A 13,132-nucleotide genomic window follows, 5' to 3' on the forward strand; every position below is an offset into this window, starting at 1 on the left:
AGGTCTTCTATCCCCTGATTCCTTCCCCAAATGGCCACACAACCAGATGCCTAAAACTCCATCCTGGTCTCCCATGTGGATGACAGGGGCTGAAGCACTTGGGCCATCTTCTGTTGCTTTCCCAGGCCTATCAGCAGGGAGCTGGATGGGAAGCAGAGCAGCTAAGCCTCAACGCAAGCTCCAATATGGGATGCTAGTGCCACAAGTGGCAGCTTAACCCACTGTATCATAACACCAGCCCCCAAATACCTGTTTTTTTTAAGGCCAGTACTTCTTCTTCTTCTTTTTTTTTTTTTTTTTTTTTTTTATTTAAAAGACAGCGTTACAGAGAGAGGTAGAGATAGAGAGGTCTTTCATCCACTGGTTCACTCCCCAGTGAACTGGTTCACTTTGTTGGTGGCCACTTCTTTTCACTAGAGTCTCACCCACAGGGGTCCTTTATGTAGGACATTTTTTTCCAGAGCATCTTGGCTTTCCATGCCTGAAATGCTCCCCCTGGCTTTCCAGCCAGACCAGAATGCCCGAAGGGCTGATTCTGAGGTCAGAGTACTTCTTAAAGCGATTGTCATTCTATGCATCTGCTGAATGCATTGCTTCCCATGTTGGAGCTTTCACTCCTTCTTAATTCTGTCTATTCTTGTTTCCAAACAGTCTTATTAATATGATTACTTTAACTCTTGATCATATCTATATGGTCACTTTACCACTTGTTCCTATTCATTTGATCTTTGTAACACTTAAGCTACTATTTTTTTATCAGCCAGTTTAAGGGATTCTGGGGTCTTATGGCTAGCTGTCACGTTGTACCCCTAGAAGTATGTCTGTATGAAAGTATGTAGGACTTTACTGCTCTGCAGTTGGAACTCCATCTTCAGCCCCAGTGCCTTCCAGAACAGGGGATGGGGCATACATACACAGTGTGGCCAGTACAACACACAGGGGCGTCTCAGCTTCGTTCCTTGCCTGGTGATTTCTGCTTAAATATGGAACCTGAAATAGTAGACACTGAAATACAGACTTGAAAATTCCACACATGTGTTCTAATACACAGATAAGCTTTTATTTGTATCCAAAGGGAAAACCAACATTTTCATTTAAGGCTGCTATGGCATCCTTATTTTCAAGAGTGAAGGTGTTTAATTTATTGTCCACCTTTAAAAGGCTTCAAATAAAATATGGCTAAGGATTTACAAAAGGAATTCAGGTTATAAACCCTGCAGGTAATTAGTGGTCATAATAATCGCAGAACTACAGTTTTAAAAAAAGCATTTTCTAGAATTCCCAACTATGGTTGACTTGAAAGTACCAATAATGGGAACCAACTTTATGTATTAACTTGTAATCGCAACTGTAAGCAAACGGTATCAATCTGTATAGCTTTTAAGAATTAATCTGAAGTTGCTACATCAAAATTGTTGTTACTCTTCCAGTTCTCTCAAAAGCTCCACAAAATCAGTGATGTACCACTCAGCATTGTCCTTGACTTGTTGCCTGATCACATTTCCTCCAAATCCAATGAAAACATCCTAAGAAGGAAAAGAAAAAAGAGAAATTTTTAAAAATGCAGCTGTAGCCCATTGTTCTTTCTATTTGTTTGGGGGTTTTGTTGTTGTTAAGAATTATTTATTTGAAAGGCAGAGTTATAGAGAGAGAGAAACAGATCTCCCATCCATTGGTTCGCTCCCCCAAACTGTCACAACAGCTGGGGCTGGACCAGTAGCCAAGAACTCCATCTACATGAATGAACTCCCACATGAATGGCAGGGGCCCAAGCACTTGGGCCATCTTCCTCTACTTCCACAGATGCATTAGCAGGGAGTAGCTGGGACTTGAACCACCACTCATAGAGAATGCTGCACCCCAATCGCCAGCCAGGGCAATATTCTTGCTGGAAACAATAAACTGTTCCTGCAAGGACAGGAAAGAGCAGCCTAGAACTCGTCTCCTGAGCTCACTGTGCTCATGAGGCGCCGCCTCCGGCCAGCCCTAATGAATCCGGACCAGTGCCACTGCTGCAGACCCACCCAGGCTTAGGGAGAAGAATAGGTTGTGGTCCTTGCCCTCTAGAGACCAAGACAAATGCTTACAGAGATAAACATCACAGGGCAGCGATCATAACCATGCTGTGCTGATTTCAAAGAGAACTCTATGGTGCAGTGGAAATCTCCCAACCCGGCATCGCCTGAGTGGATCCTGATATGAAGTGCAGGCACCTCCCTCATGGGGGTGGGGATGGGGTGGGGCTCCCAGTGTATGCAGGAGAAATGGCCAAGGGGGAACAGGTGTGTGGCATATCAGTTATCCTGGGAGGCAGCAGGTGATGGCTCAAGTACTTGGGTCCCTGCCAGCCATGTGGGAGACCTGGATTGAATTCCAGGCTCTTAGCCTTGGCCTGGCCTAACCCTGGTTGTTTTGGGCATTTGAGGAATGAACCAGCAGATAGACAATATCTCTCCATCTGTCTGTCTCTTTCAAATAAAATGAAAATAAATTTTAAAATATTTTTTAAAGAAAAAAAAAATGGTCAGGGGGCAGGCACTTGGTCTAATGGCTGAGATGCCTGTATCCCTAACCAGAGTACCTTGGTTCAATACCCAACTCAATTCCTAAAACCACCTTCCTGCTAATGCAAAACCTGGGAGACACCAGTGATGACTCATCGAATTAGATTTCTGCCACCTACACATGGGCAACCTGGATTGAGTTTACAGATCTTATCTTTGGCCTGGGGACCCTTACATTCATTTAAGGAGTGAACCAGTAGATGGGAACTCTCTCTCTCTCTTTCTTTGTATCTATCGCTGTCTCTGCCTGCCTATCAGAAATTATTTTTGAAAGAAAAAAATAGGTCACGTTTTGTTGCTTAACACTGAAAGAGGTGATGATCTCAAGATATGTTGGCAGCAGTCGGATTTTCATAGAATTGTTTACACTTACACAATTTGGAAGGCAGAGTTAGAGAGACAGAGAGAGGGAGAGACAGGGAGAGACAGGGAGAGTGCTCTTCCATCTGCTGGTTCATTCCCCAGATGGCTGCAATGGCCAGGGTGGGGCCAGGAGACAAGCAGCATGATCCAGGTCTTTCATGTGAGTGTAGGGGCCCAAGCACTTGTGCCATCTGCCACTTCTTTTCCCAGGCACATCAGCAGGGAGCTGGATCAGAAGTGGAGCAGCTTGGGCTCAAAACTGGTGCCCCTGTAGGTTGCATATTAACCTGCTTAACCCACTATGTCATCTTCTGGTCAATCTTTTTTTTTTTTTTTTTTTTTTTTTTTTTTTTTTTGACAGGCAGAGTTAGTAGAGAGAGAGACAGAAAGAAAGGTCTTCCTTCCGTTGGTTCACCCCCTAATGGCTGCTACAGCTGGCGCGCTGCACCGATCCAAAGCCAGGAGCCAGGTGCTTCTTCCTGGTCTCCCATGCGGGTGCAGGGCCCAAGCACTTGGGCCATCCTCCACTGCACTCCCTGGCCACAGCAGAGAGCTGGCCTGGAAGAGGAACAACCGGGACAGAATCCGGCGCCCTAGCCGGGACTAGAACTCGGGGTGCCGGCGCCACAGGCAGAGGATTAGCCTAGTGAGCCACGGCACCGGCCTGGTCAATGATCTTTTAAAGTGGTATTTTCTCTTTTCCTGCCAAATTGTGCGCACACTATACACTGATTTGGAAGTAAAAAAATTCTCTCACTCACCCTCTTATTTTCATATCCCATAACGTTGGTGGGGAGGGGAGTAACTAGATTCTTACTTTGAATTTGGCCTAATTGCTCTTCTTGCCTCTTATTTTTCCTCCCTTTCTGCATGTCAGCACCACTGAGCCGTCTTAACACCCTGACCCATGCTTTCCACGACCTACGGGAAACACAGGGTGCCAATGCCTGGCACATGGGGTCTTCAACATTTGCTGAAAGGGACCCCCCCTCCCATCCCTGACCACTGATGGCCCCAGAACTATGCCTCACCCATCCCCCCACAGTGCTCAGCTGCCTCCCCTCCTTCTGGAAACTTCTTGTCCTGAGTCCTCCGAGCTTTTACGTGGTAGGTGCTCATTTTTGTTTGGGCCTCACATTCCTCCAATCATCCACATACCCACGTGGGCACCACTTTCTCTGAGCTCAGTCAGACTGTCACCTCCAGCTGGCTGGGTCACCTGGAATTCATAATTCTGTCATTTCTTGACAGTGAGATGGGGAGCTTCCTGAAAGCACTCTGCATTTCTTTTTCAAAAAGCTATTTATTTATAAGATAGGAAGAGGAAGAGGAAGGAGAGGAAGAGGAGGGAGAGAAGAGAGAGGAGGAAGGGGAGGGATAAGGAAGGGGGAGGGAGACAGAGGTCTTCCATCAGCTGGGTCACTCCCCAAATGGCCACAACATCCAGGGCTGGGCCAGGCTGAAGCCTGGAGCCAGGAACTCCATCCCAGACTCCCACATGGATGGCAGGAACGCAAGCACTTGGGCTGTCATCCGCTGCTTTCCCAGGCGCACTAGCAGGGCGCTGGATCAGAAGTCAAGCAGCAGAGACTTGCACCAGTGCCCCAGTAAGGGATGCTGACATCAAGGGGCAGCTTAACCCACTGCACCACAGTCTGGCCCCCCTCATTTTACTTGTATGTCTGTATTTCTTATTAAACTAGCCCAGGGGTCAATCCCCAACATTGGTTATAAGTCATGTGTTATCTTGAACTGACTCAAGTAATGTTAAAAGGATCCCAAAATATTCTTTAACCATTTCTTGATTAATCATTTACAAAGACAATCACTATTTTAGATCTCAAGAAACTAGAAAGTTCAGCACTATGTTTTTGATTCAGTTTTTATTAAATGCGAACAAAATGAAAAAAGGCAAAGTCCTATGTGAAATGGACATAGGACACCTGCTGTACAGCATTTGCTGCCTGTATTGGGTTTAAAATGCTTACAATAAAACCTCTGCTCGTCTTAATTAATTCAAAGAATAAAATGCTTTGATATAGGTAAGTTATTTACAGCCACAAACCTCAGTTCCCCCATCAATAAGAAAATTATGTTTTACTTCATGGGGCTGTTAGAGACACTAAATGAGACAAGAGGAAATAGTATTGGGGCCGGCGCTGTGGCACAGCGGGTAAATCTGCCACCTGTGGTGCCGGCATCCCATATGGGAGCCGGTTTGAGTCTCGGCTGCTCCAACTCTGATCCAGCTCTCTGCTGTGGTCTGGGAAAGCAGTAGAAGATGGCCCAAGTGCTTGGGTTCCTGCACCATGTGGGAGACCTGGAGGAAGCTCCAGGCTGCTGGCTTCAAACAGGCCCAGCTCAGCCATTGCAGCCATTTGGGGAGTAAACCATCAGATGTTCTATTTCTCTCTCTTTCTCCCTCTTCCCCTTTGTAACTCTGCCTTTCAAATAAATAAATAAATCTTTAAAAAAGAGGAAATAGTATATAAAGTATAAAATGAGATTAAAATCTTGGTTATAGGGATCAGCATTGTGGTGCAGGGGGTTAAGCTGCCTGCAATGCCAGCACCAGTTCAAGTCCCAGCTGCTCTGCTTCTAATCCTGCTCCCTGTTAATGAGCCTAGGAAAGCAATGGGAGATGGCCCACGTAGTTGGGTCCCTGCCACCCACATGGGAGACCCAGAGGGAGTTCCAGACTCCTGGCTCCTGTTGTGGCCATTTGGGGAGTGAACCAGCGGATGGAAGCTCTCTCTCTCTCTCTCTCTGTCACTCTGCATTTTAAATAAATAAAAATAAATCTTTGAAAAAAATAAAATCTTGGTTATAGTTAGAAGAGTTGTTGATGCTATCATTTGGGGAAATGAAAGTAAACTGCACTGAGCACCCATTTGGGCGACACTGGGTGGCTTCACTACAGGGACAAAGCACTACAGGGACAAATCCTTATCCACAGATTATCTTGGGCTTGCCAAAAGTCTACTGACATTATAAGATTGAATTTTTTCTTTTTCTTAGCTGTCTTGCTTTTTATTATTATTATTATCTATTTATTTATGCATTTGAGGCAGAATTACAGACGGAGAGAGAAAGAGAGAGAGAGAGAGACAGAGACAGAGAAAGGTTTTCCATCCACTGGTTCACTCCCCAGATGACCACAATGGCTGCAGCTAGGCCAATACAAAGCCAGGAGCCAGCAGCTTCTTCCAGGTCTCCCATGCAGGTGCAAGGGCCCAAGCACTTGGGCCATCTTCCACTGCTTTCCCAGGCCATAACCAGAGAGCTGGATCTGAAGAGGACCAGCTGGGACTCAAACCAGCAACTATATGGGATGTCAGCTCCACAGGTGGAGGCTTTACTCTTTATACCACAGCACGGGCCCCAGTTGTCTTGCTTTTTTATTGCATGAATAATGTAAACACAATATAATATATAATGATAGCCATTTTTGTGAAACTCTCATCATCAGTCTTGTATAGTTCAAAATCAACTAACACCAAATCCCAACCTGAGAGAAGCGAGTCTCCTGGGTACCTACAGCGGGAGGACAGGCTTCCATGTCTGTAGCTCCATCTCCGATCATGACAATTTTCTTAAAATGAAATTTTTCCTTTAAGAACTTAATCACTTTTCCTTTCCCTCCAGATTCCGCGGTTGGCTGGCTCTCATCAAAACCCGCGTATTCACCTTAAAAGAGCAGAGAAAACAGTGTTGAAGAGCCACACAAGAGGACGAGTGGGGCCAGCTTTGGCATGGGTGATAAATGCCACTGAGGTGCAGTTGTGCTTATGAAATGCATCCAATCTGTATTCCTGAAATAAAAGGCTTCTGGGAAGAAAAACAACAACAACAAAAGTCACTCAGATGGCTAAAAATCACCCCCCACTGAAGTCACACAGCCTGGAATTTCACCCCTAATCTTTGGAATAAGCAAACTTGGTTTGTAACTTATAAATACGTCTTGTAGAGGCGGCTGTATCAGATAAACACCTGGGGGTGAATTAGTTATACCCTCTGGGCTTCCAGTGACTGTAGTGATTCTCAAACCTTGTTGAGGTGGCAGAACCACAAACACGACAAAATAGCAATATATAACACCTGCAATGTTAACGTATAATGTCATCCAAGAGGAAACACCAACTTATTTTCAATCAATAATTCCTGTTCTTACACAAAGTGCTGTATTCATTCCCTATTTTTTTCAATGATCTCTAGCTTCAGACTCTTCAAAAATGTTCTATCAGCACATCTACAATTTTGTAGCATTATTTTTTCTAAATATTTATTTATTTATCTGAAAGGCAGAGTTATTACACAGAGAGAGAAGGAGAGGCCGAGAGAGGAGAGAGAGGTCTTCCATCCACTGGTTCACTCTCCCAGATGACCACAACAGCTGGAGCTGGGCTGATTTGAAGCCAAGAGATTCTTCCGGGTCTCCCACGTGGGTGCAGGGGCCCAAGGACTTGAGCTATCTTCCACTGCCTTTCCAGGTCACAGCAGAGAGCTGGATCAGAAGTGGAGCAGCTGGGACTGCAACCGGCGCCCCTATGAGATGCCGGCACTGCAGGCGGCGGCTTTACCCACTATACCATAGCGCCGGTCCCGCATTATTTGGTTTTAAGATCAGCCATCCCCCCTTACATAACTGGAGAGCCCTTGAGATGTAATAAAGCTGCAGCTAGGACTCTGTGAGTGTCCACAGAGGAGCCAGGAGGCCTCCCCCAAGGATAGCGCAGTAATGTGTTGATGAGACTCTCCTTCCTGAGTCTAAATGACATCAGATGCAGAAAGCACTCTCAGAAAACTGAAATCAAACACGCAACAAAATAAGTCATGTGACTTAATTGTCATGTGACTAAATCTGGACATTCCCATAGAGAATGAGGATGACACGGATACTAATGCAGGCAATGACCCAAGGAAACCCAAGAGCCAAAGACATCCATCAAGGGGCCGGCACTGTGGCACAGTGGCTTAACACCCTGGCCTGAAGCGCCAGCATCCCATATGGGCACTGGTTCGAGTCCTGGCTACTCCTCTTCTGATCCAGCTCTCTGTTATGGCTTGGGAAAGCAGCAGAAGATGGCCCAAGTGCTTGGGCCCCTGCACCGCATGGGAGACCCGGAAGAGGTTCCTGGCTCCTGGCTTCGGATCGGCACAGTTCCAGCCACTGCGGCCATTTAGGGTGTGAACCAGCAGATGGAAGACCTCTCTCTCTCTCTGCCTCTCCTTTCTCTGTGTAACTCTGACTGTCAAATAAATAAGTAAATCTTAAAAAAAAAAAAAAAAAGACATCTGTCAAGAGAAATCGTTCATCTCCGTATTTCACTGATGCCGCTCTTCAATCTGTAGCTGCCCAGAATATTGAGTGACAGGACTGAGAAGGAAGGGGACAAGTCAGCATGAAGGCGTTACCGTTAAAGTAGAATTTCAGCCTGTTGGCGAATACATTGGAAGCCGGTATGTTGAGCTTCGAAGCAACATGCTCCACGATACTCCGAAAGCCTCCGGAGATTAGGAAAACCTGAACGTTTCGCTCTTGGAGGCGACTTACCAGCTCTCTGCAAAAGTAAGATACCAATGGTGAGTGACGCAAATGTTGGGGGAGAATGGGATAGGAAAGAAACTGTCTCCGAGTGGCAGACATCTGACAAGGCGTAGTGCGAGGGGAATCAATGTTTTAGAAATGTTTTTCTACTGCACTTAGAAATCAGTGGGTGGGGCTTGGCTGCTTTAATAAACCATTCCACAAGTCTTTTTCTGTGGAAGGAAGGGAGGAAGGGAGGAAGGGAGGAAGGGAGGGAAGGAGGGAAGGAGGGAAGGAGGGAAGGAGGGAAGGAGGGAAGGAGGGAAGGAGGGAAGGAGGGAAGGAGGGAAGGAAGGAAGGAAGGAAGGAAGGAAGGAAGGAAGGAAGGAAGGAAGGAAGGAAGAAGGGAAGAAAGGAAGAAAGAAGAAAAGAAGAAGAGGAAAAGGAAGAGGAAGAAACACAAGGAAAGCACAGGCGCTCGCTGGGGGTAGAGGGAAGACAGACACGAGCAGGACCAGACCACAGGATCACGTGTGAGTGCCCTGAACACCATGCAGACAGGGAGACAGAGTACCCTCCCCGGGGGCTGCTCTTACCTTATGCCGGGGGTCAGGTGGGGGGGGTGCTCCGCTAGGAGCCTTTGCACCTGCTCTCTGGAAGGCTGGATCAGTGCTAAGCGCTCTGTGAGAGCAGCTTTGAAAGGCACTGCCCCGCCCATGGCTCGCCGTGTCCTAGGAGGAAGAGCCAACAGTCAGGCCAGCCATGTCAGCCATCTTCAAAGCTTATGACCTGGTGACTGCAGCCACGGCAGTGGGAGCTGCCACTGCTGCAGGGCAGGTGGAAAGGAGAGGCTCTGACCCAGATCCACTCAAAGACCCTGAACCAGACTCGTTTTCCAGTGAACCACTAAGGCCATGCTTTAAACAATGACACAAGGCACCGACCACCTGGGAGGCTCCCCAAGGCCATCTGCTTCAGTTGCAGTCATCATTCCCCTGACAAAGCTAAGAGTAAGTCTTATCCATATTTACTTTCCAGATGAAGCTACTTTTTTTGCCACATTTGCCATCAATGGTAAACACTAATCAGATAAATAGATGGACAGATAAGGCATACTACTACCAAATTCAGCTCTAAGGAACAAAAGAGAAAGCCTAGTGCCCAGGTTTCAGTCAGGCACTGAAGTCCAGGAATCATGTCTCTGGCCTACCATTCTATCCCAAACAGTCACTCCCTTTTTACAATTCTTTCTCATCTCACAAAGTGAATAAACACGGTCCCTACATTTCTGACACAGCATCTTCAACTCCGCAGAATTTGGCCAGCTCATCAATTCCTTCTTCTCTGATGACGGTGCTATCAACGTCGAAACACACTGCGTCTGCTGAACAGAAAAGTTTTCTCAACTCTGAGTGGGAGACCATCCTTGGAAGAATTTTCCTCCTATAAGAGAGAAAGATAAATGTATTGAAAAACGGAAAATCTAGGGGTGACTATTTGACATAGCAGCAAAGATTCACGTGGAAAGCCCCCACCCCATATCAGAGTGCCTGGGTTTGGACTCCCGACTCCACTTCCAATTCCAGCTTCCTGCTACTGAGCACACTAGAAGACAGCGGGTGATGGCTCAAGAAGTTGGGCCCCTGCCATCCAAGTGGGAGACCTGGACAGAGTTCCCAGCTCCTGGTGGTGGCCTGGCCCAGCCCTGGCTGTTGTGGGCATTTAGGGAATTAACCAGCAAGTAGAAAATTTCTCCCCTTCACTGTCTCTCTGCCTTTTCAAATAAATAAATAAATAACATTTTTCAAAAGGTACAAAATATAATTGTGGTTGCCTATTACAACCAATCTATTTTTATTTGTAACAAAAGTCAGTGTAGCCCACATAAGCATGCAATCATGGGCTCATTTATTTATTTTTTAAGATCTATTTGTCCATTTATTTGAAAGAGGAACAGAGAGAGGGAAAGACACACACACACACACACACACACACAACGAGAACAAGAGCAAGAGCGAGAGAAAGGGAAAGAAAGAGAGAAAGAGAGAGTGAGAGAGAGAGATCTTCAATCTACTGGTTCACTTCCCAAATGGCCACAACAGCCAGGGCTGGGCCAGACTAAAGACAGGAGACAGGAACTTCATCAGGGTCTCCCATGGATGGTAAGGAGCCATCTTCCAGTGTATTTCCAGATATATTAGCAGGAAGCTGGATGGAACCAAAGTGGGTGGGACTTGAACCTGTGCTCTGATATGGGATCCAAGTTGTCAAGTGGCAGTCTCACCCGCTGGGTCACAATGCTGGCTCCATCATTCATTTCTTTTGTTTTTTTGTAAAGATTTATTTTTTCATCTGGAAATTAGAGTTACACAGAGAGAGAAGGAGAGGAGGAGAGAGAGGTCTTGCATCTGCTGGTTCACTCCCCAGTTGGCCGCAATGGTCGGAGCTGTGCCAATCCAAAGCCAGGAGCCAGGAGCTTCTTCCAGGTCCCCCATGTGGGTGCAGGGGCCCAAGGACTCGGGCCATCTTCTACTGCTTTCCCAGGCCATAGCAGAGAGCTGGATCAGAAGTGGAGTAGCCAGGACTTGAACCAGCGCCCATATGGGATGCAGGCAGTGGCTTTACCCACTACACCACAGCGCCGGCCCCTATCATTCATTTCTTGACACGTATTAAGCACCTCTTGAAGGGCAGGCTCCAGGATCACAAAAACACCTGAGTCCCAAACTCTGCCTTCAGAAGCTTAGCCCAGTGAAGGCACCAGTTTGTAAATACACTTGATATTGAACCAATATTCAACTTTTTTTTTAACCTAACAAGGATAGCAACAAGGCATGTGCTGAAGCAGAGATGTGCACAAGATACTACAGGCACTTGGAGAAAATGTTTACCCTTGTCGATGAAAGGCTTCAAGAAGGCACAAGCAGGTGAGCTAAAATCTGGGCAGGTAAGCGGCCCTCTGAGTGGGTTCTCAAAGGGCAGGGCAACAGTGTGGTGTCCGGGGAGGAAGCAGGACAGAGGTGGAGACCAGAAGAGGAGACCATAACAGAAGAGGGAAGAGAGAGCACAGCAAGACAGGGAAGAAGAGGGAGCAGACCACAGCTGGACACTACCCAGTGACTCAGCCCAGCTGCCAATCACAGGAGTTCATGGCCAGGGGCCCTGGGCCAGGGGAAGGAGAGCTTGGTTTGAACTTGTAGGTAATGCGAAGCCTTGAAAGGTTTTAAGCCTCTTTAGAGACGTAGGAAGTAAACACCAGAGCCAAACGCAGGGCTTTGCTAGTCACCTACGCAGATGCTGTCGTCAACAGGGGCAGTGCAGAGAAGGAAGAGAGAAGAGAGCTAAGGGCAGGGCCTGGGGGAGCAACCGTTAAAGCCATGGCCTGGGAATGAAAAGAGAGGTCGCAGGAAGAGAGTGGGCGGCACACGGTGCCGGAGCCAAGGAGGACAGAGTTGCAACCAGGATTTGGGCTTTTGTAGTTGCTGCTGTTGTTTTACTTTTGGAGAAAAGAACTGGACTCGAATTGGGGTGAAAGAGATCGGGAAGGCTGGCCACATCAGCCTTCCGCAGACTCGTGTTTCAGGTACAAGGCCACGCAGATGATGCACATGATCTAAATTTAGAGGAGACTGTGGCTAAAAACAGATTCAAAGGAACTGGTCAACCCACTTCATAACTGATTTCTAACCAATGCATCTGGCAGGATAATCTGGTTCAAAGTACACTCTGGGGAAAAAAAAGTTTTAAGCCAAAGGCTGTCAAGCTATGGTATATGCAGAGCAAATCTAGTCTGCTTTATGCACGTGTGGTTTTTTAAGATTTATTTATTTATTTATTATTTACGTGAAAGGCAGAGCTACAGAAAGAGAGAGAGAGAGAGAGGGAGAGGGAGAGGGAGAGGGAGGGAATAATCTTCTGTTGGTTGGTTCACTCTTCAAATGGCCACAACAGCCAGGTCTGTGCAGGCCAAAGCCATGAGCCAAAACCTCCACACTGATGGCAGGGGTCCAAGCGCTGGAGCCATCTTCCGCTGCCCTCACAGGTGCATTACGGGAAGCCGAATGAGAGGCAGAGCAGCGGGTTCAGCTACTACTTGCATTGCCAGCACCCCATATCATGGGGCAGGTTTGAGTCCTGACTGCCTTGCCTCTGATCTGGGCCAAGTGTTTGGGCCCCTGCCACCCATGTGGGAGGACCTGAATGAAGCTCCATGCTCCTGGCTCTGGCTGTTGTGGCCATCTGGGGAGTGAATCAGCAGATGGAAGATCTCTCTCACTGTCTCTCCCTCTCCCTCTGTAACTCTGACTTTCAAATAAAATAAATAAATCAGAAACAAACAAACAAAAACACAGTGCTGTCTCCTGACCCAACCTTGGTCTTGGCTATCTACCTTCACTCACTTGAATCATCCTGGCTCATGGCTCCAAGTGCCATCCTGAATACAGGGACTCCCACAGGAATGCCTGCAGTTTGGGTCTCTCTCCCAAACTCTAAACTCCCAATGACCTGCATGGCCTCCACTTAGATGTTCAGTAAATAAACACCGCAAACTTGACCCGTCCAAAAGTGAACTCCTGCTCTTCCCTGCCCACAAACCAACAACAAAAGACCTGTCATTCTTGAAGCTTTCCTTCCCTCTCGTGATGCCAACTCCACCCGTCACTCATCCCTCATATCT

At 47.1% G+C, this 13,132-nt stretch overlaps 1 protein-coding gene across 4 annotated transcripts in view; it reads right to left on the minus strand.

Annotated features, from left to right (window-relative positions):
- Positions 1–1,038: 1,038 nt before the first annotated feature.
- The window catches only part of PSPH (phosphoserine phosphatase), a 67,300-nt gene continuing 55,206 nt past the window's right edge, over positions 1,039–13,132 (minus strand). For all 4 annotated transcript variants that reach the window (XM_008249662.4, XM_008249660.4, XM_051836346.2 and 1 more), the window contains 5 exons: positions 9,739–9,897; positions 9,051–9,185; positions 8,343–8,488; positions 6,466–6,614; positions 1,039–1,526 (listed from right to left, as the gene is read on the minus strand). In XM_008249662.4, the coding sequence (XP_008247884.1) occupies positions 1,419–1,526; positions 6,466–6,614; positions 8,343–8,488; positions 9,051–9,185; positions 9,739–9,878 (678 nt within the window). In that variant the 5' untranslated portion in view covers positions 9,879–9,897 and the 3' untranslated portion in view covers positions 1,039–1,418. The remainder of the gene's footprint in view (positions 1,527–6,465; positions 6,615–8,342; positions 8,489–9,050; positions 9,186–9,738; positions 9,898–13,132) is intronic.

The sequence above is a fragment of the Oryctolagus cuniculus genome, chromosome 19 (genome assembly GCF_964237555.1).
Source record: "Oryctolagus cuniculus chromosome 19, mOryCun1.1, whole genome shotgun sequence".
In the NCBI taxonomy this organism is placed as follows: Eukaryota; Metazoa; Chordata; class Mammalia; order Lagomorpha; family Leporidae; genus Oryctolagus; species Oryctolagus cuniculus.